Here is a 26,482-nt window from a genome sequence, read left to right on the forward strand (position 1 = left end):
TATATCAATATGTGAATTAAATTTGTCAGTTTTATTATTCATTTCCATCCCAACATTTTTTTGCTCTTCATAATGGGCCCAGACATTTTATTTTTGAGATCTTAATAGTGCTAAAATATAATGCCACTTTGACTGCAAGGTAGAAGTCAACTTTTTGAGCAGTGTCTCCAGGCAATGTTGCTTGGGCACTTTTCTAACACATTTCTACCTGGATGTGTTAGATCAGTCATGGGTCCCGTGTCTCATCTGGCTGCCCGTTGAGGGCAACATTGCTCATCAACTTTGCTCAAAAAGTTGCCCCATGTATCATCCCCTTAAGGGGCTCCATTGAGATTCACCCTAAAGATACATTCAGTTTTTGGTGACAGAAATATTGACTAACATAAGAGGAGTGCAGGGGGAAAATAAAATGCTACAAAACTGGTGGTGGTTGAGGAGAGACCCCTTTCATGAGTGTAAAGTGCTTTGGGTGTACAGTAGTACATATAAAAGTGCTATATAAATGCCTCATTCATTCATTCAAAACAAAGTGTGCAATAAGGCCCCTTTAAATCAGTCTTTTTTGTGTAAATTCAGATGTTGGTACTGACGTAAGATGACTTGCTGCTGTTTCCTTTGTACGTGGTCCAGTTGTTCTGGTCAGTGCTGTAACTGATGCTGTATAAAATGGAGAAATACTCGCTAAAACCGATCTTTGCACCCTGAGTCTGAATGCCATGGAGGAGCATGGGCTTTAACAAATCCACCTAAAACAGACAGATATGGAGGGTTAGATATGAATCCTGTTTGTGTTTGATTTCTAGAACAAGGTCTAGCAATTGAATATTTCACTACAGAACTGTCAGCTATTTCCAATGCCAAGATTAAGATTTATTTAATTTCCAGGACATATTTCCAAGTTTTTCATGATCATATAGGAATCCCACTAAAAATAGTCAATTGTTGTGTATCCTTCAAGCTTACTCTCTTTTTCTTGCTCTTCCACACACTATTGAAGCAAAGGTTAAATACAATCTACTGTGCAAACCTATTTATAGTATCCCAAACATATCTCCCACTTTGTCTTTCTAAGAATGAAACAAGAAAGTGTCAAGTCTGACTGAGGTGCAAAGAGTCACTATTGTCTGTGGTGTGTTTGTGAGATATGAGTCACAAATAAATCATAACTTGTTTTCCTTAAAAACGAGCCAAAGCACAGCTTGTTATCTCTGAAAACATGAGGTTTATTTTACCTGGAGCCAGGAATCTGTGCCTCTGCCCATCCAGGCATTAATAGATCCAGATAACTCGAGTCTGGCTAAATCAGGCTTCCAATTACCTTCAGGAGAAATGGCATTTCGATAAATAATTAGCAAGTCAAAAGAGCCTATTCCAAAATTTCTTTGGGATTTGCTCCAGTTTTATAACCTCTCAATAAAACACATGATTTGATTAATCATTCACATATGGAGCACAAATGTTGCTGGACAAATTATGTAGGAGTTTGACCAAATCCATTGCAAACATAAGGCATTTGAATACCTTTGTCGTACTATTATTTTGTGGTTTTTATGTTGCATTTTGTTGCTCTTACCGTATTGATCAGAGGCTGTTATTTGGTTGCTGTTAATCCACCCTGACTGCATTCCTAATGGCTGAATGCATCCTGTTGAACAAAACCAATCAGCTTCTAGCTGTTTAACTATTAAACAGGATGCCAAGAAAGATGGAGAAAAGCTCTTACGTGGGTTGTAGACCAGCATCTTGGCTCTCATGCCGGCCAGCTGATGCTCTCCTATAGTGCACTCTATTAACCAGGTGCCTACGATGGCTGGCCTCATCTCCACCGTCCCAAAAACACCTGCCAAATGACAGAATTATTGACATCGAAAGAGAAAAAAGGTGCATCACAGCTTCCACAAACATATGAAGCTGTTTTCAACATTGATCATAATCAAAAATGTTTCTTGAGCATCATATCATCATATGAGAATGATTTCTGAAGGATCATGTGACACTGAAGACTGAAGTAATGATGATAAATTCAGCTTTGATCACAGGAATAAATTACACTTTACTATATATATTCACATAGAACACATTTATTTCAAATTGTAATAATATTTCACAATATTACTGATTTTACTGTATTTTAAACAAATAAATACAGGTGTACATGCACTAATATGCATTAATTCATGCTTAATTAATGCACAGATAATCAAGAGTTAAAAACAATCGCATTAACGGAAGAGAACCCATCCTTCAGGCCGCAAGTAACCATAAGACTTTGCCATCTGTTTTATGCATCAGTCATGATAGTGTAGGGGTAAGGTGCGCGGCACTAAGTTTTGACACCATTGGAGCTGCGGTTCGAATCTGTCTTTTGCCGAAGTCGATATACTTCCTTTTCTCATCATATATCAGATCGGAATGGTGTTTATTTTCAATAAAAATAAAGAACGCATTTGAAAAGTGGAAATAAAGTGTCTAACGTTTGTTGTAACCGCTGCTCATGTTTTGTATGTGGACCAAAAATAAAATTCTGCCTATGCCATTGGTCGTGATCCATCGCTCCATCACGAGTACAATCCATGCCAACGGGCCGGCACATAATAACTACATTTTAAGCCAGAACTAGAGCTTAGATCGGCTATAAAAAAAAAAAAAAATCGACCCTACCCGAGCCCATGCACCCGAGAGACCGGCCCTGCCCGACACATTAACTCTAATTATGAGCCCGAGCCCGATTTAAACCTGACCATTGTTTAATACGTGGCCGTTCTGGCGAGAACGAGCCTGTAATGACTAAAGAGCGGAGAAGCCGGTGTGACTCAGCTCAATAATCCGCAGAAGTGAACTGGAGTGCGTCTCATAAATAAACTGAATAAACTAAAACTCAGCAAGATAGGCTACTTGCCACACAGACATGAGAAATATGTGTGAGCTAATAGGGTATGTGTAGAAACCATTCGAAACGAAAAGATTTAAATAAGCAAAGTACAGTGTTCAGAACTCACACGGTAAACACATCTAACTAATTTGATACAGATGGATCAAAATAATTAAAAATAAACAATAAGACATAGCCTAGTTTCAACGTGGTTTATTGGAACATTAGTGAGCATTTTTCCCCACTATATGCCAAACTTATAGACTTTATGAGCATTAAAAGTTAAATATCATTGATGCTTTTTGCAGTGCAAATTTTGCTTGGAAAGATGAACATAGTATGGCTTACCGGGATAGAGATTGAAAATGCCCATGCGGTGATCCTGATCTTTTCCGACTCCGAACGGCAGTCCGTGGAAGTGTACAGCGTGAAACTCGCCTTGACTCCCAACGTTGAGAAGATGCCAGCGAGTCGCCTGGTACTGTTCAACTATCAGGCCAGGAAGCGTTTCTGACACGTAGCCGTTAATAGCTACAAGTACACAATATTACATTGTGGCTATTATAACAGTTCCAAAATATCTCTCTTAATACATTTCTTCAGCTCAAACCATAATTCATGGCACTAACAATTCTAAGGAAGGCATGAACTAATAACACATCTTTAAAGAAATGTAAGGATAAAATCGGCTAAAATGCATAAATGTTAAAGGGATAGTTCACTTTAAAATGAAAATTCTGTCATCCTTTACTCACCCTAAGGTTTTTCAAACCTGTATGAATTTCTTTCTTCAGCTGAACACAAGGGAAGATATTTTAAAGAATGTCAGTAACCAAACAGTTAACTGGAGCCATTGACTTACATAGTAGGAAAAAAAAAAAACTATGTAAGTCAATGGCTCCAGTTAACTGTTTGGATACTGACATTCTTCAAAATATCTTCCCTTGTGTTCAGTTGAAGAAAGAAATTCATACAGGTTTGAAACAACCTGAGGGTGAGTAAAGGATGACAGAATTTTCATTTTAAAGTGAACTATCCCTTTAATGTGCATGTGTCAATCATTGCATTTGGGTACTCCATAGATGCAAATTATTTTTGAGACAGAGGACGTGAACAGATCAGACTGCTCATCTGGTAATTACAGAAATTCCCATTGTTAATCACAAATTATGGCACTTTGTACCTGCGAACTTGTTGCTCATCTCAAACCATGGATCGTCTACTTTGGCCAGGCATGGCGGGGTGCAAAACTTCCTGATGTTGTCGTCGAGGTACCAGCTCTTTCTTTCATCGAAGGTGGTGAAGAGAAGGAAGAAATCTGTCACGTCAGGCTGAAGCATGATACGGGACTGGAGGGTGCCAGGACGACAGATCAGCATCGGACCGATTAGACCAGAGTTTATGTCCTTCTCCTGGTGGACGCAGGACGAATACACAAGTTATTTCATGTCTGCATTTGGCAGACGCCTTTATCCAAAATGACTCGCATTGCATTCAAGCAATATATTTGATCATTTCATCCATTCCCTGCTGTCAAACCAATGACCTCGGGGGTGCAAGTGTTACGCTCTTCTGTTTGAGGAATAGTCATCAGATTTTTGAACAGTTTTTCTATTATATTCAATTGTTGCAGGTCAAATTGGGTTCAGTGTAATTTCACACAAATCAACATCAAAAGATTCATGTCAAATGTGTGTTTCTCACACTTCTTTTCAGTGCTGCAACAGTCTAGTAATTGAGATCCAAAAATAAAATAACCAAAAACCTTTGTGGACTGTGAAACTCGATAACGAAACAATGAATTTCCCATGGATGATTCAGAAGATGAGTCTTTAATTTTGAGGAAACTTCAAGTCTTTCATAACTTCTCATGAATTTCATATTTTAGTGTTTGACAAGCTACTACACCGTGTGAATTATTAGGCTCATTGATTTTCTGATCATATTATCTTCCAGGCATGTTTTACCAATTGAAAACCACATTAATATTAATAACTACTATTCATTTTGTATTAAATATATTTTTTAAGTGATATATAATTGTAAATGAAGGCTGGAAATAAAAAAAAACTTATAAACACCCATATTCAGGTGTGCAGAATTATAACACAGCAAAAAATGCTTTTCTTACTTAGTATTTTTGTCTTATTTCTAGTCCAAACATCTAAAAATTCTTAACAAGAAGTATTTATTGGACAAGCAAAAGTAATTGTTTTGCTTTGGGAAAAAAATACTCAAAATTAAGAGAGTTTTTGCTTAAAATAAGTCAAATAATCTGCCAGTGGGGTAAGAAAAATAATCTTAATTCAACCAGATAACAAGATTATTTTACTTGCCCCATTGGCAGATTATTTTGTTTATTTTAAGCAAAAACTCTCTTAATTTTATGTATTTTTCCCCCAAAGCAAACTAGTACTAGATACTTGTCTAATAAATGTTTCGTAATGTAAGAATTTTTTGATGTTTGAGCTAGAAACAAGACAAAAATACTAAGTAAGAAAAGCATTTTTTTTGCAGTGTAGGCACATTTTAAAAGCTTTGCATGCCCTTTATTTAAATTTGCATGTCTAAATGGGAAATATTCAAAGTGTTTCAATTTCATAGTTTCAATCAGATTGAGAATGTGGGTCAAACTGACCCAACACAACAGGAGGGGGTATAGACTACATAAATATGTACAACTGTTTTGCTTCTGACGAATGATTCCTCAAATTCCACAAAACCGACCTAATGTCGATCCCTGTTTTGGCCGTTGAATTACCATGTTGAGGTTGGAGTAGTAGGCCCCAGCTTTGCAGTCAAACTCTGACGCTGAGGGACCTTGTCGTTTGGAGATCCTCCAGTTGTACACCCTCTCCTCACCCGGAGGAACTGGATCACCTGGTACTTCCCCCGCCTTGGATCCCTCTGGGCCCGCTCCAGGGCCGAAACTCCCCTGCATCTTATCGTACACCCCATGCAAGTGGAAGGAGTACGGTCTGGACGCCAGGTTCTTGAAAACCACCTTATGGGAAGAAAAATGCAAGAAATTAGCGTGGGCGATTAACCAAAACTGTGCTGATTAATAAGTGCTTCTTGTGAAGTTCCTGATCGTGTGGATTTCTACTGAAATGACAGGATTTCACCAGTGATACACTGCAAAAAATGCTTTTCTTACTTAGTATTTTTGTCTTGTTTCTAGTCAAAATATCTAAAAATTCTTACCTTAAGAAACATTTACTAGACAAGTAAAAACTATTGTCTTGTCTTGGGAAAAAAATAACTCAAAATTAAGAGACTTTTTACTTAAAATAAGATAAATAAACTGCCAATGGGGTAAGCAAATTAATCTTGTTTTCTGTTTGAAGTAAGATTATTTTTCTCACCCCATTGGCAGATTATTTTGCTTATTTTAACTCTCTTAATTTCTAGTTATTTTTTCCCAAAACAAGACAATTACTTTTGCTTGTCTAGTAAATACTTTGTTTAATTTTTAGATGTTTGAACTGGAAACAAGAAAAAAATACTAAGTAAGAAAAGCATTTTTTTGCAGTGTATTCAATTTAATAAAGAGGCTTTTAATTGCACATTTTAATGAAGAAGCTGATAGGAAGAACGTAATTGATTGAGAGACACTATTTTCATTGAGAAATAAATGTGTGCAATGATAATGGTGCGCTCACATCAGTGAAAATTTGGTGAAATCTTAGGGGCACACAGATATCATATTCAAACCAAGCAGCTTTCTTTTGGTCAGCGCAGAGAATTTAAATGACCAACCCGTTGGAAATCCTTCACCTTTACGAGAAATTCCCGCTTGCGTGTATTTCTAATGAAAAGACTAGATTTTGCCTGTGAATATTTGCTCGAACAAAGGCAGGACTAGACCTTAAGAATGCAATGTTTTGTTAAACCAAGAGGCTTCTAGTACCTCCTTTTAATGAAGAAACTTACAGTAAGAACATCATTGATTTCTGCCTTCAACACAGGACCCATAATGCCCAGGTGCTCGTCCAGTTCTCCTCGTTTGATTAGATTCTTGAAATCGCTGTCCTGATAGGCTCTGAAAACCACCTTTTTATAGGCTGGGAAATATTTTCTCATTCCCCTTCTCATCTCCCTGTGGACACATCAAACATTTAGTGCAAGCACAATTGAGCAGGCCCTTATGGATGTTAATAGAGTTGATGTGAAAAGCAATAACATTAATATCACAGTGTAAAAGTGCATTGCTCTTATGCTGACCAAAGTTTAATATGCTAAATGTGTTTGCGTGTGTATTTCCAAACATAAATATTTGTCCTCTCAAATGATCAAAAATGTGGTTGTGGCACATCACTATATTTACATGTATATTTTACCTTGGTTTGATGAGCTGAGCTGGTTTATTAATCCCATAATCCCACAAGATTTCCTCTGCCGCAATGTAGTAACTACGAAACTTCGACTCTGTCGACCTAACGCCCACATTATTTTCAGCCTGATGGTCCGAATCAAGAACGCTTCCCTCATCGCTATAATCATCATAGTCACTTGCCAATGATTTCCTGCCATATGTCTGGTTATCTGATGAGTTTGACATGGGTTCCCAAACCGGTTCCAGATCTGGTTGGAAATTCTTTGAATCTTTGTAATTATAGTTAAGTGGATTCAAACTTTCCTCAATCTTGTCCTGCTTTAGACCAGAACTTCCAGAGTCTTCCAGAACTTCGTTAATGCCCAGAACTTTCACATCCACTTTGTTGATTTTGTCTTTGCCAGCGCTCCACAGCTCCCGCTGATTCCTCGGCTTCTCTGACACGACCTCCAGAGAGCCATTTGGAAGTTGACTGAGGTTAGTTGACAAGTTTGTTTCTTTAAGGAGGAATTTTCTTAACAGGTCATTTGTTGTTTTACCACTTGGATGTGTGAGTTTATCTGCATCCGGCTGAACGTTTGCAACGTTAAAATGTCGACGTTCCTCTGTTAATTCCCTGTTTTCTGTGGCACTCGGGACTGTGGGATCAATCTCGTTTGGCAAATCTGGTCTACTTCTGTTAGACTCTGATTTGTGGTGGGATCTTTTCTGACGTACCAAAGAATTTCCCATCTCCTCATCCAGTTGATCCAAAATTTCCTGTGGAATTCCACCCTCCGATAACGCATCCAGATCTTTTTCCCGCTTTAGAGGAACATATCTTATCTCACATACACGGGTTCTGTTTTGTCTCTCATTGTCTGAAGCACGGCTCATGTTTACTCGTCCGATCGCAGAGTCCGTAACAGTTCTGTTTCGGCACACACGAATGGCGATAGTGTGGTTATTTATCATTGTGCCCCGTGGAATCAGGAAGTTATCGTAGTCGTCGCTGTAGTCTTCATTGTCCACTATGGGAAGCACTCTCTCACAAGTACCAACTGTGTAGCGAATGCTCATGCCTCGCTTTTTCAGAGAGGGGTCAAACGCGCTGACCTCCCATTCACCTGCAAAGATCAGACATCAGCGTTATGAACATGACATCAAAACGGTTCTAATCATGAATGAATGGATAACTTGCTCCCACCCCTGAACAGCATTATGTTATGTGTTATGTTATGTTATGTTATGTTATGTTATGTTATGTTATGTTATGTTATGTTATGTTATGTTATGTTATGTTATGTTATGTTATGTTATGTTATGTTATATATATATTTTTTATACTATTTCCAATTAATTCAGTGACAAGCTCAATCTGTTCAGTGTTGATTCAGTTCAGGTCAATAACTGTGAAGTTCATCATTTATGAAATTAGTTAAATTTAACTATAAGCAGCTTCTATAGAGAAGACAATAGTGTTGGTATTAAGCTCGGTTCAAATTAATTTTTCATTATGTTATACATTTATATTTTCTGTTTTCATTTAAATTTTAGTTAAAGTTTTAGTGTTTTTGACATTGTTATTATTATTATTATTTTAATACTGGTCAAAAGTATGGAATAATTTAATCAAAAATACTATAAAAACTGTATTTGTAACATTCAGTTTAGGGATTTTGCCCATAATTTGCATATTTGCAATAATTCTTTATATTTGAAAGCCGATAAACGATCTATTGACCAATAAATCTAAATCCAACTTTTTATATAATTATATTATTTTTTGAGAGCCTTTTTACAAAAGCAAATGTCTAAAAGCCAAGCATATTACAGTACAGTACTGTAGCCTATAGTAAACCAGATTCCTTAACTGTTCAAATAAATTTTACACGCCAATGGTCAAATTTCTTTAACAAAAAAAAAATATATATTTTTGCCTTATAAATAAATAAAATAATGCGCTCAATGGACAACACGTATATAAAATAAAAAAAGCAAAATTTAATTTAATCATACAGTTAAAACTGTATTTGTAACATGTTAGTTTTGTTTGTTTCCTTTTTGTTTCCATGGTTTCTAGTGTGATCTTATTTGTTGTCATGGCAACTCATTGTTTAATTGATTTGCGCTACCTGCTCCTTGTTTAGCTCTTGCTTTACTCTGGTTATTTATATCCCTTAAGCCTAGTTCAGACTGCACGATTTTCACACTGCATGACTATCTGGGGTATCATTCAGTCACTGCTGTGTTCACACTGCACGATGGTTTGACGACAGAGGAGTTCACACTGCATGACTGAACAAGAGGAAGAATCGCCGACAACTCTCTCGCTCTCCGGTGTGCAAACTACGTTTCCCAAACACACGTGCGATGTGCCGAGTAAACAACGCGAGATCGTGCGTCAGACCCATAGACCGTAAAAACAGACCGGTCAGACCGGAGTTCTCGCGCGAGACTTGGAATTGTTATTAAAAATGATAAACTGCACAAAGTTTGCTTCAAATTGTATGTGCGCTGATTTGTGGAGAAAAAGAAAAAAGATTATGGCGGAAGAAATTGTTGGAGAGCCAGGATTTTGTTCTGCAAAGACAGTTTGAGGTAAATAAATAATTATTTAATGTGCTGCTGCTGTGGCTGGATGTGCAAATGTTTGGCCTTTGTTTCTGTTTGATAGAATTGTAAATATATCTATTAAAATACTGAAATTCTGCTTTATAACTCCTCCCTGAACCTCCTGCTGCCCTGTATCTCACTCTCTCATTGGCTGTCAGTGTAATTTTCAGTCAGAACGCAGTTCACACAGCAGGAGTTTGAATCGCCGACAGGTCCAGATATTTAGCATGCCAAATATCTCACCGGCGTTGGCGACTCGTCGGCGATTCTCTCTGATCGCGTCTTTGATCATTCATACTGCGTGATTGTCACTCGCGTGCACGAGCACCGATTTGCCTGTGATCTCGGGCATTTGTCGGCGATTTCACAAAACCTGTCGGCGACTTAAAATCGGGGCAAAAATCGGGCAGTGTGAACTAGGCTTTAGTCAATAAATAGTGAAATATTTCCTTCAGATGCGCATTGTTCAACATGTTGGTTTTGAATTGCTTGAAATATGAGCACATCATAATAATTATGTGCTTAGAACATGGCTTTTAATTGTGAGACTTTTGTTTTTGTCATCAGGCTCTTAAAAATTATATAAAAATGGATGTAGATTTATTGGCCAATATATTGCCTTTTAAATAAAAATAAAAAAAAGAATTATAGGTTATGGCATCGTCCAACATTTTCACAAACCGGTGCACCCCTAATTATTCCAATTAAAATAAACTTTATTTTAAAATAAACATATTTTAAGTCATAATTTAAAATATATTAAAATAGAAAGTTATTTAAAGTGTAATAATATTTCACAATATTACTTTTTTATTATATTTTTTCTTAAATTTGTGATATAAATTATTACAAATTTTGATCCAGCAATGTAAAGTTTTTCGGCTTTTAATTTGAGTTATTTTAGGACTTAAACTCAAATGAAATTAGAAATGTAGCAACTAACTAAAATCAAATAAGTTTACAATAATTTAAATAAGGTTTATTTTATTTCAGGTAACACATTATTTATAATTTTTAATTTAACAATTGCATGAAATCATTCACTCCAGGCAATGTCTTGACCTCTGACCCTTACCTAGCATCTCCACTTCAGTGGTCACCGTGTCTCCAGTCATTGGGAAGAGTGTGAGGACAGTGCCGTATCTTTTGTCCCTCACAAACGTGTTTCCTGTGAAGTAGACTGACAGGAAGTTGCTTTGCATACCAACGCTCGCCACATGCCAGAGTATGACATCGCCAACACACATGTTGAATTGTAGGTGATTGAACATGAAACCGTTAACAGCTGAAACAGACGATTAAAAACGGAGGTTAATCCAGTTTGATTTAATAATGCAAACTACCCAAAGCTTCCACAGATTATGCCAAGTTGAACATCCAGAGACGAAAAAAAAACAACACCCACTGTGCATGACGTTTGAATTGTAGAAATCTGGATCATTGCGGTTAATCCTAGTTGGATCTTCACTATTCCTCTTAATGTTCTCCTCAATGTACCAGCTTCTGTTTTCATCAAACACTGTAAACAGGAGCTTCTTCTCTTTATCTGAAGTTAGCTGTGAAAACATTAGGAGCATTACTATCATCTGTCATCCATATTTGTAACAATCTGTTGATAGTGCTTCAGTCAATGGACGGGTCAGAGAGCTCTCTGAATTTTCATTTTTGGGTCAATTTTGGCACATTTACGGTCATCTGGCTTGGATAAAACAGAATGCTCTTTTTGCGCCACTCAATCACAGCATTTTACTTTAAAGGTGAAAACGTGTGACAGAAATGCCGCCACATGCAGGCACGTTTTTCCAATGAGTCTGGTTGAGATAATCAGAGCTACATCAGGGTCTCTTCTCACCACTTTGCCTCTTTTGTCCAGAGATTGGTGTTTGCAGATGATAAGGGGTCCCACCAGCCCAGACGCCACGTCCCGAACGGGATCCACCGTACTCTGGTATAAGCGGGTGAGGCATCGTGGGTCGGCATCTGTGGGTCCATCATCTGCTGTCACCTTCCAGAGGTACGCCATTATCTCACCTGGTGGAACGGCCAAAGAACGGAGATCCAGCTGTTTGTCTTCAACAAACAGAGGAAAAAATACATTAATTCCATTGAAATTCATTTGACTAGAATAACTCTATTTGACAACAATTATCTTTAACAAAAAATAAGACCATACCAAAACCAATTTTTTTTATTTGTTTGTTGAAATAAAATAAAATGTCTTTTGTTTAGGCTAATTGCTGAGGCAACAAATCTCATTTTCATTTCAAATGTGCTGTTTAACTTGAAGTAATAAAATAACTAAAACTGGAATTAAATTAGTCAACTATAGATATATATATTTTTTTTTAAATTAAACAATATACAAATGAAAAATCAAGCAATCTTTGGTCAAACCTTTATTTGTGGTCCTCAAAGGCTGAACGCTGGTTAGCCCATTTGGATTCAGGTTGAATGGTCGACTGGCTTTATTTTGAAAAACAATCTAATAGAGATATACAAAAGAGTGAATTTGAGAAAGCTTTGAAAAATTCATCACATCAAATGTAATTGTCTCAGTTTAACACTGTAAAGTCAGCAGTCAATTTGAACCTTGAAGCATCTGTAATAGTATAGAAGAAAAGATCTGGTTACTACTTCCATTAAATCATGATGACCTGTCAATGATCTCTCACCGAATATTAATTTCACATTCTCTTTATTGAAATGCAAAAGAGAAACCCGCATACTCTTTCTCTTTTGTGTTCAATTTAAGAAATAAAGGTTTGGAACAACATAAAAGTGAAGAGGTTTATATTTAAGCATTTGGCAGAACCTTATACATTGCATTAAATGTATCAGTTGTTCTTGCTTTCCTTTGGAATCGAACCCATGACCTCTACCATTATGACAACACTTTAGGGAAACGATCTCCAAGGATATGATTTTCCCATATATATATATATATACATTATGGATTTCCATATTTTCTGACCTGAAAAGTATGGCCCTTGCTGGTTATTTTACAATGATTGAAATCATGAAATAGCCTTAAACAATTACCAAATAAACTGAAAATGTTTACGTTAAAAATTTCTATGTATTTTATGCACGGATTGCTTCTTGCAGCGCTCCTCAAGCTTGCGGCTCCATCTGCGGGACAGTTAGTCAGAGTTCGAGGTAGCCAATAGCATCTACCGATTTCTTGTCATCTTGATTGGCTGATCCCGATCATTCAGTATTTATTGATCTACTGAATATGCACAAATCAATGAACACAGACGCAGCCGCGTCATTTGCATAATGACCACTGCAATCTACCTGTTAGCATAAGACATGCTTTTATTGGGCGGTAAATAATGGCACAAACACCAGTAAATTGACGAGCGCAAACCTTAGTAAATCATCTTAAATGATTTATTTAAATAATCTCCTCCCATAAATGTTGTGCCTGAAAGGGAAATGCCTATAAATTAATATGCAATACGGTCCGCCGCAAAAGTAACCCTATCCACGCCTTTACAGCGCTAATTTATCACCTTGTCTTTGGTAAATCCTGACAACAGTTTTTTAATGCCAAAAGGGTGTTTGCGCTGGAGTGTTAGTAATAAAAAGTTTTGTCCACTTTCAGCCACTTCTGTCTCGATTTCTTCAAGAAGAGGGCTATGGGTGGGTAAATGTATGGGCTTTTTCAGATCTTTAGATCTAATGGACAATATAAGCTCACACACAATTTACAAATTGCAGTGGCTCAGTGGTTCATGTAGGTTGTCTACAAACCAGAAGGTTGGTGGTTCAATCCCCGGTTCCACCTGACCAAGTGTCGAAGTGTCCATGAGCAAGACACCTAACCCCAGCTGCTCCTGACGAGCTGGATGGCGCCTTACATGGCTGACATCGCCGTCGGTGTATGAATGGGTAAATGAGAGGCAAAATGTAAAGTGCTTTGGATGGCCATAGGGTCTGTTAAAAGCGCTATATAAATGCAGTCCATTTACAAATGAAAGCAAAAGAAGACGACGAAAAAACACAGAGAACATCAGCCTTCTCTGACAGCTGCAAGACCAGCCGAACACTTCGAGTGTGTGTCAGAAATCAGAAATGGTGAGAGGATATTGTGCTTGGTACGCTTTTCCTCTTCAAAACCAAACTTGGAAATCCAGCTCACAAAGTTTAAATCGCATCTGACTAGCGTGCATCCCGGGTAAATATTTCCCCCTCAAAATGGCCCTTGCTCATGAGGTAGTACTTTTTCTAAGTTCCTGTAAAAACTTTTTTTTTAAGTTCCCGTAAAAAAAAGTTCCTGGTACAAATTGTTTCGGGCAATTTCGGTGGAAACAGGCATATGAAAGCAATCCGGTTGAATGTGTTAAAACCTCTGAAAGTAGTCGAAAGTGGACAAGCTCAAAACATTATAGACCCCGTTTACACCTGTATTTAGCGTCGTCCACTTGTGATCTGATCGACTAATCGACCAATTCATCTTAATTCCAGGTGAAACAGGCCATGATTGCAGGCTGTCAGTCAGTTCAGGTACATTGTTATCATTCATTTAACTAATACAAATATGTGATGTTTTTTAAAACATGACAGAGGACTACGGCGCTAAAGTTTGACGTCATCACCTATTTTCTCTCATCAAATTGGGATTGGTTTGTGAGAGTAATTTAGTGACTACTGATCGAGTCAAAGAATGTGATTATCAGCCAATACAGATCTACGGCCAATCGATCAGAGCATCCCTAGTTCAAAGGCCCAAATACGAGTAAAAATCGCTGTGGAAACTGTTGCTCCCAGCTGCCCATGAACTGTTTTAAATAAGTTTTGACTTTTGACGATCATTAAATCACTTGAGGTCTTCCCTCTTTTTTGCCTTTAGCTGATCACATGGCTGTATCTCTTTAAATCTACATTTCGTACCTGAAACTTATCACCCACTTCCCCTCTGAGCTCTGGACCCATCAGCATTTTGCCAGTGGTTTTCTTCTCGGTGAAGGTTTTGTCTGTGTACTCTATGAAAGCCACCTTCTTATAGACCCCACCCAAGCGCTGAGGACCTTTCCTGAACCACTCCGATGCTGCTGCTGAAGATTTTAAAGACCTGAAACATGAAAATCAACATTAGTTTCAGTCCGTTTCACATTCGTTAATCTCTGGACACGCTCAGCCGTACCGGTCGCCGCTTTGAGACGAATAGTCCCAGTCCATCTCCTCTGCTGCGATGTAATGGACCCACACTTTAGGTCGTCCCTTGGCGCTCGACCGAAGTATGGATACAGGGCCTCCTTGCTTGTACACTATGGAGAACATGTTGTTTTCATCGTCCTCCTCGTCAACATCATCATCATGCTTGACTGTCCGTTTTTCTGGGATTGGGACCGGCACAGGTTCGAGGCAGTTGTCAACAGTGAAGAATGCATTCATACCAGCTGGAGAGGAGGATTCAATTGAACGTTAGAGAAACATTAAAACAAAGTCTTGATTTTGTTTTTGGGCTCTACCATTTAATGTAAAATTTTACAATTTAAAATACCATTTAATGCTTGAAAGTAAAATTTTCACACAATTTTCCTCATATTCTCCATTGTTGCAGCTCGTCTCTTCCCAGTCTGTCAGTAATGCTCTGTTTAGTTTCTGTCTTTATGAAGCCCCGCCTTCTGAAAAGCACACTGTGCTCTGATTGGTCGGCTAGAGCAGTGTATTGTGATTGGTCAAGTGTTTTGGAAATGGCCCGCCCCTTACCATAACTGCCAGTTTCAACACACTACTAACTAACTCAACAGGCCCCGCCTCTTTATTCTGCGTATGAATTATTTAAATGAGGAATATTGTGACATGTTGGTTCCTGGAAGAAAACTCAAGACTACAATGGAGGCGTTTCAGGAGTTCAGAAATGTCCGCTATATCCATTTTAATATATAGTAAAGTGTAAATTATTCCTGTGATCAAAGCTGCATTTTCAGCATGACTACTCCAACTTCAGTGTCACATGATCCTCCAGAAATCATTCTGATAAGAAACTTTTATGATTATTATCAATGTTAACATTTTTTACTGCTTCATATTTCTGTGGAAAACGTAATGTATCCTTGTACATCACTCACTTCACCTTAGTGCCATTGCCTTTGTTTTATCTTCCAAAATAATGCTGATGATATTCAGATGAGAATTATTACAGTATTAATTGGAAACCTTGTACATGTTATTGAAAGAGTCTGACCTGTCTGATGAGAGTGGATCTTGCAAGAGATCAGGAACTTTCCGGCAGTGGACGGCTTCATCAGGGCCGTAGTGAAGGTCATGGGGGTCATCTCAACGGTTACCCGCTTATGGTTGAACACCTTTAGTGTGTGTCCTTCAAACTGGATGCTGTGGATCTCTGGGGTGGAGCCAAGGCCAATAAGATGCCAGGACACCACTGGGCTCTTCTGGCACACGGTTAGACCTGAGGAAACAAGAATACATGACAATTACAACATGTGTCAAACCAAAACAGAAGAGCGCTAAATATTATTAAACCTGTAAAGAATAGGTTCAACCCAGTAACAAAAATAAGAAATAAGAATGCATGAAAAGGAAAAAAACTAATATATATATGTGTGTGTGAATATATAGTAAAGTGTAATTAATTCCTTTGATCAAAGCTGAATTTATCATCATTACTCCAGTCTTCAGTGTCAAATGATCCTTCAGAAATCATTTGATTCTCAGTTAACGTATATTGATGCTCAATTATTAATAATGGTTCTTATTTGTTCCAATATTGAAAACAGTTTCTGCTGCTTAATTTTTTTTTTTTGCAGAAGCTGTAATTTGTCTGCATTCTTTGATTTAAAAGAAAGTACAAAATACATATTTTGTAACATTATATAAGATTTGAAGATGCTGATTATAAGAATTAATTTCTTTTCTTTTTTTTTAAACTGTTTGAGTGTCCACAGAAATATGAAAGCATCACAACTGTTTTCAACACTGATAATAATCATAAATGTTTGTTGAGCATCAAATCCTCATGATAATGATTAGTGAAGGATCATGTGACACTGAAGACTGGAGTAATGATGATAAATTCAGCTTTGATCACAGGAATAAATTACACTTTACTATATATTCACATAGAAAACATATATTTTAAATTGTAACAATATTTCACAAAAAGACTTTTTTTTATTCAAATTAATACAGTAATCATTCCTTGATAACTTTTGAGCAGTAGCGTGAGAAGTAGTTTTGCACCTGGTAAAGTAGAGTTGATGTACCCATTGATGGTGTGGTACTGCGTTGGGCTGGATGTTTTCTTCAGTTTGTCTGCTCTGCCCACTTCCTGGTACCAGCTCTTACTCTCATCGAAGACCGCAAGAAGCAAAACAAACTCTTTGGCCTTCTGCTGTCTGTCCTCCGTCAGAGCCTCTGAGAGAGGTCAAATGTTAAAGGAAATGGCACATAATTATTAGCGGTCTCATTCAGTACATCATCATCAGTGGTTAAAGAGAACCTATTATGCCCTTGGGCATTTACAGAGTCTTGATGATGTTTTTGGGCTCTACTAGAGCAGGTTTTCCTGCTTGAATGTTGATTATTTCCTCATATTCTCCATTGTTGCAGCTCGTCTCTTCCCAGTCTGTCAGTAACGCTCTGTTTAGTTCCTGTCTCTATGAAGCCCTGCCTTCTGAAAAGCACACTGTGCTCTGATTGGTCGGCTGGAGCAGTGTGTTGTGATCGGTCAAGTGTTTGGGAAATGCCCCACCCCTTACCATAACCACCACTACTAACTAACTCAACAGGCCCGCCCCTTTATTCTGCATATTAATTATTAAATGAGGAATATTGTGACGTGTTTGTTCCCAGAAGAAAACTCAAGACGACAATGGAGGCGTTTCAGGAGTTCAGAAACACTGACCCTCCTCCGCTGTAGGGACGCTTTCATGATCACACAGAAATATTACACACTAGAGAGATGATCATGGCGACAAAGCAGATGAAATTGATATGTTTGACCCATCCCAACAGAGAAGGATCAGAATCGCACCTGGTTTACAGATCAGCAGAGTCCCGATGAGTCCGCTGTTGAAGTCTCGGACTATGTCGACCTGTGATGAGTAAATGTAGGTGAGACAGTCCGGGTCTGATATGGTTGGTCCGGAGTTTGGGGATATGTCCCACACGTACTTGTAGTAACCACCAGGAGGCACTGAATCATCCACTCTCTCCTGAAGAGAACTGGAGTCCTCGTACCCCGCGCCTGCCGTCGAAAAGCAGAAGGATGTTGAGGTTTATCTTTACACGCTATGGGTTGTTAAACCTGTCAGGATATTGCTGCTATCTCAGGATATTGCTTTCATTTTCCTGCGGGTAAGCCCAGACTTACTATATGTTGGTTTATACAACTGTCAACAGAAAATCACATGCACTTTAAGCACTCTGGAATGTATTAATATCTCCAGGGTTACAAAACAAAATGTTTTATTTAGTTTATAATGGTGCAGTCTGGAATTAAATATTTCCTTATGCTAGGTTAAGACTACAAGATATTTTTTCTGTTACGATAGTCACTGTTTTCACTCCTAAAATCTTGTCGTGTCCTAGACTAGAAACATGTCAGACTACACGTTGCTACTCGACCAATCATCGCTTGTTGTCACGACGCACATGATGTCATTGACTTTAAATGGGGGGTGAAATGTTGTTTCATGCATACTGAGCTTTTTACACTGTTAAAGACTTGGATCCCCATCCTTAACATAGACAAAGTTTCAATAACTAATGTTGGACGTTTGATGGAGTATTTCTGTGTCAAAAATACTCCTTCCGGTTTCTCACAAGTTTTGGAGAGTTTTTTCGAGTATGGGTCGGCTTGACGTGAACAGAGCGGAAGGTCCTTGTTTGGGCCGTACGGGCTCTTCTCCCGGTAGGGTGCGCGTGCGCGTGACTAGAGCGAGAGAGGAAATGCACGCCCATACACTCCCGCCGCGCTCCACTTTATTCCCATCTGTGACATCAAGCGACTTCAACGCTTCAGCACAGCAAGTCACTGCTGTCAGGACTTCACCAAATCATACCAAAGAAGTGTGTTTTTGACGGAGCGGTCCCAGCGATAAAGGTTCGGTCCTGCTTTGGAAGCAGCCGGTGAGTAAAACTGCTTCAAATGTCTGTGCTGTCGGCTATCGTCACGTGAGTAAACATCAGTAAACGACACGATCACGTGCTTCGTCATTCAAATGCGCTAACTGTTACTCCATTGTTGTTCTCTGTATAACGTTACACTAGTCTGACGTGCAAAACCGTTTTGCTTGCTACTGCTAAGGTTTAGTCGCATACAATAGTCCATAAACCGAATCATGTCCTCATAAACTGCGAGTAAAGACACACAAATGTTGACAGGCCACTAAATACAGTCCATACCACAGAGATGGACGTCCTGCTGTTGCTGTTTCTCCTGTTCAATTTATTTCAGCCTGGATCATATATCTATTAGCTGAGATCGATAGCCATGGGTTTCTCCACGCTTGAGGACGTCACCGCTTTGCGCGCTTGTCATTCTTTAGCTCCGCCCACACGATACGCCTCCAGGCGCTCGGTTTTTTCCGGAAAGACTCGGTACAGCCCATATTTCTTTTATAAATATAATAAAACTAAAGACTTTTCGGAGATATGAAGGATGCAATACTACTCTATAGGTACTCAAGATTGACATGAGATTGACTGAAACTGAGTGTTTCACCCCCCCTTTAAGAAAACAAGAGCGTAAACAAACAATATCTGAAGCAGCGTGTTTTGGCGGTTTTATGTTTAGAAAAGCGCAAAAATAAAAAGAAAACCCGACAAAGGACATGTTCCTGGCTTGCTGGAAGAGGACAGTATATTCTGTCAATCCTCCAAAGAGAACTTGAGGTAAAATATTGTTCTTTTTATATTAAATATTTAGTTATTAGTCAGTAGTTAAAGCTTGCCACCACAACGTATTTCTAAAACATCTATTAAGCTTACATTCCAGTAACGTTACTCACTGGGTTGCTGAAGGGCTTCCACTATCGTTCGACAGCATTTTTCTTTATTATTTGATCGTGGTAGTCCCTCGATGAAACATCGTACAGGCAGGAGTAGGCCTACTGTTGCCACAGCTCCACGAATCTTTCCTCCATTTTATAATTCCACCTAAAGTTAGCCACACCATCATCTCTCATGCGTTTCGCTGTGTTTGAAAGCTGTGTACGATAAACTGTCTGTGCTCCGGTTGGTCAGCGTCACACGTGACAGAACCCGTCGTGAAGGACCGAAAAAAAACCTGCTAGTCTTTCTGTCGTGACGTCGTGAACTATCGCAGACGCGGATTCGGTTGTCGTATACTATGACACACTATACGAGATGAAACGATCGATTCTTGCGTCCCGACATCCATTATCGTTTACGAATCCCTACGACACCTTACGTCAAACAGATCATGCCAAATTCGGGCTAATATCGTGTAGTCTGAACCAGGCATAATCCTTCCCTATTCTAGCTTGTACTATTCCGAATAATGGCTGAAGCTTTGTATTACTACTTTTTCATGTTTATTGCCTCTTTAAGATGAATCTCTGCACTGTAAAAAAATATTTAGAAAAAATGTGTACAGTTATTCTATTTTATCCAAACGATTGACATACAATCGAGCAACACAACCACACTGTAAAAAAAAAAAAGTTGTTTTTTGTTGGTTTAACTTAAAAAAGTAAGTAACCTGGTTGCCTTAAATTTTGAGTTCATTGAAATAAAAATTTTGAGGTAATACAATGAACATTTTTTGAGATTCGACAACCTTTATTAAAATATTATTAAAAGATTTTGTAAGCATATTGTTTTGTAAGAGTAATTGTGTGTGTTTTATTTCTGATGATGCAATGAAGCATGCCAAATACCAAATGATTTATCAAATGTTTTAATGTGGTTCAGATACAATAATATTTTGAGTTTCTATTTGTTAAACAAATTTCCTTCATTGTATCAACTCAAATTTTTCATTTCAATAAACTCAAAATTTTAAGGCAACCAGGTTACTTACTTTTTTAAGTTAAACTAACAAAAAAAACCTAAAAAAATTACAGTGTGGTTGTGTTCCTCAATTGTATGTAACTCATTTGGATAAAATAGAATAACTGTAAACGTCTATAGAGTTCCGTGAAAAGAATGCAAATCCGCAGCACATTCCGTTCACCTTCCGATTGTTTCCAGTACGGAACGCCGATGGGAGAAATACTGAAAGATTGTGAGGCGAAGTTTTTGAAGTGCACCACAACCCTGTCGTTCACCACTGTTCTGATGGTCGGGCCCTGAATACCTAAAACAGATGGAAAACAGAAATGACTTAACATTCTGTTTGTGTAATTCAGAACATCTTAATGTTTTTCATAAGAAGCAGGGTTTATACTGACCAGCCCATGGGGGTTTCGCCTTTGGTGTTGTAAAAGTGGAATCAGTGTATTCCGTATATACAGCCTTAATATATTTCTGGACACCAGAGGCAAATTTCCTGTGAAGAATGAATAATCTGTTACTAGTCATCTATACAATTCCGCAATTTCGTAATGTAATGCTAAATGTGTTTGGTAATTTATTCCACTGAAACAGCTACTTTACATCTACTTGAGCAAATCGAATCTATTGACTGAGGAGGATTAGATGGTGCTATATTTTTAAATTTGCCTAAAGCCTTTTCAGGGTATATACAGCAATTCTTAAGTTAAATTTACTACTTTTTAATACCTTTTTTACTACATTCAGAATATTTTTTAAAACCATCACGACACTGAATTGCAAGTGTTAATCAGCGACCTTTCTATTATTTACACAGATTTTGACACATATAACATACAAAAAAAGAATAGATTTAGAATCGACACCAGGAGGAAATCTGTTATAAGTAATCGTTCAGACACAGTAAAACACATCTCAACATTCACAAAGGTTGATTAAGGAGAAGTATTACTGCATACACATTTAAATGGCATCTTTTTATGAATGAAGGCCAGTATTACTGATATTAGGCTAATACAGCTACTGAAAAATATAAGTTTTTAATTTAAGTAAACTTAAAACAAGGCTAACATAAACCCATAATAAATGTCATGTTTACTCCTGCCCTTCCCGTCTTAACAGTTAGGAAATATACAGAAATGTAATAAAGCTATCAAAGTTTTATGCAGTGCATAAACTATAAATTAAATAGTTAATCCTTATTAAAGCTACAAAAGTTATTTAGTCAAGAGCAGCGAGTCATTTTCTCTGTTCCCTTTGTTCTTTAACTTTACTGACAGGAAGCTTTTTTGGCTGATGTCCCTTTAAGAGCAGAAAGACACGCGGATCTCACTTTTTATATACTGTCTATGGATCGCGCCTCATTCTCTCACAACTCTTTTTGTTCATTTTAGACTTTATATAAATCATTTAAGATTGCTCTTATGAAGATAGTCGTCGAAGATATGCCTTGAAGCAAGTCTAAAATAAAACGTAAGCCAGCCCCTTCTGTTGAGCGTGCAGTGTTCTGAGATGATGCCGAACGACCGCTGAATATGACGTCAGCATCAAACATACGCCGAGACGGAGACGAAAGATCCTTGATTATGTGCCCAGTTATGCTAAAGCCCAGTATGTTGGATTCAATGTTGTAATTCATATGTTCTCTTAATAAAAAAAAAAAATATATATATATATATATATATATATATATATATATATATATATATATATATGCTAAAGCCCATATTTAAACGAACTAACGCGAACGCAAATAGAATTTCAATTAGAATAGGACACCTGATAGTCTGAAAAAATAATACCTAGTTTGGAAAAAATAATACCTCTGAGACCACATTTAACACTTTTAATGGCCTTTAATTTGACAATTTTGATTTATCACTTTTTAATACCCTGCGGACACCCTGCTTTTATACAGTTAATCAAAGTTTTTTTTTTTTTACTTTCTAAGTTTCAGTTTTCATCTGGAGCTTTAGTGTGATCAAATAGAGAACATTGTAAAAGGGGAAAAATGAAAAAGGGCCATAAAAATGAAAGGGGTTCAGTCCTGCAGCTTACATTATCCAATGGGTGCCCCAATGTTCAGTGTTAGGTCCCTTATCATTTAGACTGTACAACCATTATCATCATTGCAGGACTCTATTTTGTTTTTAGAAACATAACAATTTTAGACTTTTTCAAGTTTGTGTATGGTCTATAACTTTTTTAATGGTATGGCTTCTTCTGTACTCTGTGATTTAACACATTATAAAGTAAAATATCTTGCTTCTGGCGGACCGCCTTCTGTATTCAACTTACAAAAAATAAAATTGTAACTGCCGCAACGTCGGGAATAGCGTAAGCATTTTGAACTGTGAGAGACGTTACACTTTTTTTCGTTAGTTGAATACAAAGGCGGTCTCCGGATGTTACATGTCACGCCTGTCCCGGACTCCATTTCCCAGAATCCTCCCTGCCTCACAGCTGTTAGCACTCCCTAGTCAGCTTTCCCGCCCTCCCTGGATTCCCTGCACCTGGTCTTCAGTAAGTAAGCTTTATTTCTATAGCACTTTTTACAGACAAAATGTCACAAAGTGCTTCACAAAATTAAAATATACACATACAGATATACAAAAATACATATACACACAAAAACATAATTGCTAGTTAAATGCTTGTCTAAAAAGATGTCCAGAGCCTTGGAGCCACTACACAGAAGGAACAGTTAAAAGGTCTTGGCCTGAAGATCTCAAAGAGCGACCAGAATTGTATTCATGCAGTATATCCTGGATATAAGAGGGAGCTTGATCATGCAAGGCTCTGTAAGTAATGGTTAAAATTTTAAACTGGAAGTGGAAGCCAATGTAGAGCCATAAGTAAAGGTGTAATATGTGTTCGCCTGTTAGTCTTATTCAAAAGTCTTGCAGCTGCATTCTGTACCACTTGCAATTTGTCCATGGAGGATTTGTTTAAACAAGTGTACAATACATTACAAAAGTCGAGACGAGAAAATCCTGTATCTTCATCGTCAGCGCTCCCTTTATATTGACTCACTTCCCTGCACTCCCTGTCCGTTCTTATGTTTGTGTTACCTGGTTGTTTGATATTCTCCTATTCCTGTTTTTGATTATTATTTGAAGTAAACCCATCTATTATTTGAAGTCTGCCTCCTGTTTCCCGCACACTATGACCCAGTTTGTAACACCGGAAGCTAGATATATTTGACTTTATAAAGGATATTTTATTATTCAGAAGGCGTTTATTAACTCCCAGATTAACCCCAGTGCGGATGAAAAATAGCCGTTGGCTAAATCCGGTACAAAATACATGAAATGAAAACATTTAAGTAAAAAAATTGTTATTATATAAAGGCTAAGACAGACAGGTCCACATATATACAAAAACATAAGCGCATCATATATATATACATATCCATCAGTGGTGTGAGAGATGTCTAATACTGCCTTGTTGTATAAAATGTATAAAAAGATCCGACATTTTATAGTAGTCGTTTAGTTTGATCTTTATACAGTAGGTTATTATTTCCAACGCAATACAATGTGACAGATCTATAAAATATCAGTAGAAAACAGATCTTTAACCATAATGATCAATGGATGGACCTTCTGTGATCTTCCAGTCTTGCAAGGACTTGCAAATGTCAATCATTTTAGTGTGATAACCTGATAATGATAAACTTGCAGGAATTAAACCCAAAGCACATATTTCAGGAGTCACTGGAATTGATTTTAAAATAATTGAAGAAATTAGTGCTGTCACTTTTTACCAGAATGTTTTGATCACTCCACAATGGAAGAATGTTCCCCTTATGTTTGGGCATTTAAAACAGATATCTGGGATGTTCAGGTTAAACCTATTTAACTTTTCGGGGATGACGTACGCGTTAGCCAGTTGTACAGAGAAGGTCTTTTAATATTACAGTATTGGTAACAGAATAATATACGTCTTAGAAAGGATTATCTTGCAAGAAATATTCATAATCAGTGAATAATCTGCGGTGGTTTTACACTAATGAACTGTTATCACACTCTGTTCTAAAAACACCAAATCTAAGATGTTTGTTCTGACCGCATGCACTGTTCACAACGGGAATATATCAAACATAAACAACAGGCTTCTGCTTTGTTTGTTTTTTAGCAAAAAGTAACCAAATTAGGCTTCAAACGACACTGAACTTATAATTGCAAACTTTGTTCACTTTGGTCATGCTCTGTTTAACTCTACAACTGTGGGAGCGTAACTGAATTTTGGACAGTCCTCAAAGTTTTGCCTTTGAATGCTGCTGGACTGAGTCCATGTCAACTAATGAAAAGATCAAACACGTTCTCAAAGCTGTTTCCTAATAATATTACTAACTGATGACATTATGCATCATGGTCAAATTCCAGCTTCCTCTGATAAAATACCACTGTGCTGTTTTTTGAGAACACCGTCAAAATTATAAAAGATGCATACACTGTAAAAATAAAAAAATAAAATCCGGTCTCCAATTGAAAAATGTATTGTGACTGGTCACATCTAAATTCTTTAGTTGGCCAAATTTAATATCTGTGAACTGATGCAATTTAATTTACAGAAATTAATTTTGGCCAACTGAAAAATATATATGTGATCTGTCACTGGAACATTTTCAATTGGAAACCTGATTTTTTTACAGTGTAAGAAAAGGTGAATAATAAAACAACATGTAATTATTATATGTTCATAATGGTAAACGTGCCCACCTCTGGTTTGCTGTAGGATCTGCTGTGTCCGTAAACACATATTCCCACTTAGTTTCCACTGCTGCGATGAAGAACTCCAGCGTCTTGGCCAGGACACGGGAAGACTCCAGACACACCGCGAGCGAGAGAAGGAACGCCACAACCTTCATGACTGGAGCTCACGTTAGACGCACGCTGACAATGTGATGCAGAGATGCTGTCAGGACACATTTAACTGAGAAGAGTGTTTAGGGAGGAGCCAGAAAGAGAGAGAGAGAGAGCGAGACTGAGTAAACTATCATGATAATGATGAGTAATAATAATGAGGGTTTGAGTCAGAGAAATAATGAAGTAAAGAAAGACATTTTTACCCTTTGCTGGAGACAGTTTTGTAAATTCAGTATTTTCATCTCAATTTTCCCTTGAAAAGCAGCAATAGCACTACAAAAAGTTACATTATCACTAAAAAACAATGAACAATTTAATTTTCTCAGCCCAGGGCCAAAATTATTCTGTTTACCTGAAACCCACACGCACAAAACCTATTATCAGTGAAATTGAATTTAAAATCAAATTAAACATGTAAACATTCACAGAAACAATTAAACTCTCAAAGATGAAAGTCTTAATTCAAAGGAAAGATTCTGAAAGCATTTTTTTAAGGTATAGTCACATAAATGTTATGGGTTTATTGTATTAACGCCGTGTTTTCTTTTACTCCTCCAAATGGTTGAATTCAGGTGTTCAATCTCTTCATGGCCACAGGTGTATAAATCAAGCACTAGGCCTGCAGACGCTTCTACACACATTAGTGAAAGAATGGGTCGCTCTCAGGAGCTCAGTGAACTCAAGCGTGGGGCCGTGATAGGTTTCCACCTGTGCAATAAGTCCAGTCGGGAAATTTCCTCACTACTAAATATTACACGCTCAACTGTTAGTGGTGTTATAACAAAGGGGAAGCAATTGGGAACAACATCATAGGTCATA

General features: G+C 37.6%; 1 protein-coding gene across 1 annotated transcript in view; it reads right to left on the reverse strand.

The window, feature by feature from the left end:
• The window catches only part of f8 (coagulation factor VIII, procoagulant component), a 34,695-nt gene extending 8,764 nt beyond the window's left edge, over positions 1 to 25,931 (reverse strand). Inside the window, exons 1-21 of the mRNA XM_067458079.1 lie at positions 25,517 to 25,931; positions 21,191 to 21,288; positions 20,974 to 21,096; positions 17,809 to 18,021; positions 17,016 to 17,189; positions 16,000 to 16,224; positions 14,953 to 15,208; positions 14,700 to 14,880; positions 12,198 to 12,285; positions 11,656 to 11,873; positions 11,209 to 11,359; positions 10,879 to 11,088; positions 7,213 to 8,314; positions 6,806 to 6,971; positions 5,634 to 5,876; positions 4,056 to 4,284; positions 3,221 to 3,403; positions 1,724 to 1,840; positions 1,574 to 1,645; positions 1,233 to 1,318; positions 591 to 746 (exon numbers count right to left, since the gene is read on the reverse strand). Of these exons, the coding sequence (XP_067314180.1) occupies positions 591 to 746; positions 1,233 to 1,318; positions 1,574 to 1,645; positions 1,724 to 1,840; positions 3,221 to 3,403; positions 4,056 to 4,284; positions 5,634 to 5,876; positions 6,806 to 6,971; positions 7,213 to 8,314; positions 10,879 to 11,088; positions 11,209 to 11,359; positions 11,656 to 11,873; positions 12,198 to 12,285; positions 14,700 to 14,880; positions 14,953 to 15,208; positions 16,000 to 16,224; positions 17,016 to 17,189; positions 17,809 to 18,021; positions 20,974 to 21,096; positions 21,191 to 21,288; positions 25,517 to 25,665 (4,440 nt within the window). The 5' untranslated portion in view covers positions 25,666 to 25,931. The remainder of the gene's footprint in view (positions 1 to 590; positions 747 to 1,232; positions 1,319 to 1,573; positions 1,646 to 1,723; positions 1,841 to 3,220; positions 3,404 to 4,055; positions 4,285 to 5,633; positions 5,877 to 6,805; positions 6,972 to 7,212; positions 8,315 to 10,878; positions 11,089 to 11,208; positions 11,360 to 11,655; positions 11,874 to 12,197; positions 12,286 to 14,699; positions 14,881 to 14,952; positions 15,209 to 15,999; positions 16,225 to 17,015; positions 17,190 to 17,808; positions 18,022 to 20,973; positions 21,097 to 21,190; positions 21,289 to 25,516) is intronic.
• Between the last annotated feature and the right edge of the window lie 551 nt (positions 25,932 to 26,482).

The sequence above is a fragment of the Pseudorasbora parva genome, chromosome 11 (genome assembly GCF_024679245.1).
Source record: "Pseudorasbora parva isolate DD20220531a chromosome 11, ASM2467924v1, whole genome shotgun sequence".
In the NCBI taxonomy this organism is placed as follows: Eukaryota; Metazoa; Chordata; class Actinopteri; order Cypriniformes; family Gobionidae; genus Pseudorasbora; species Pseudorasbora parva.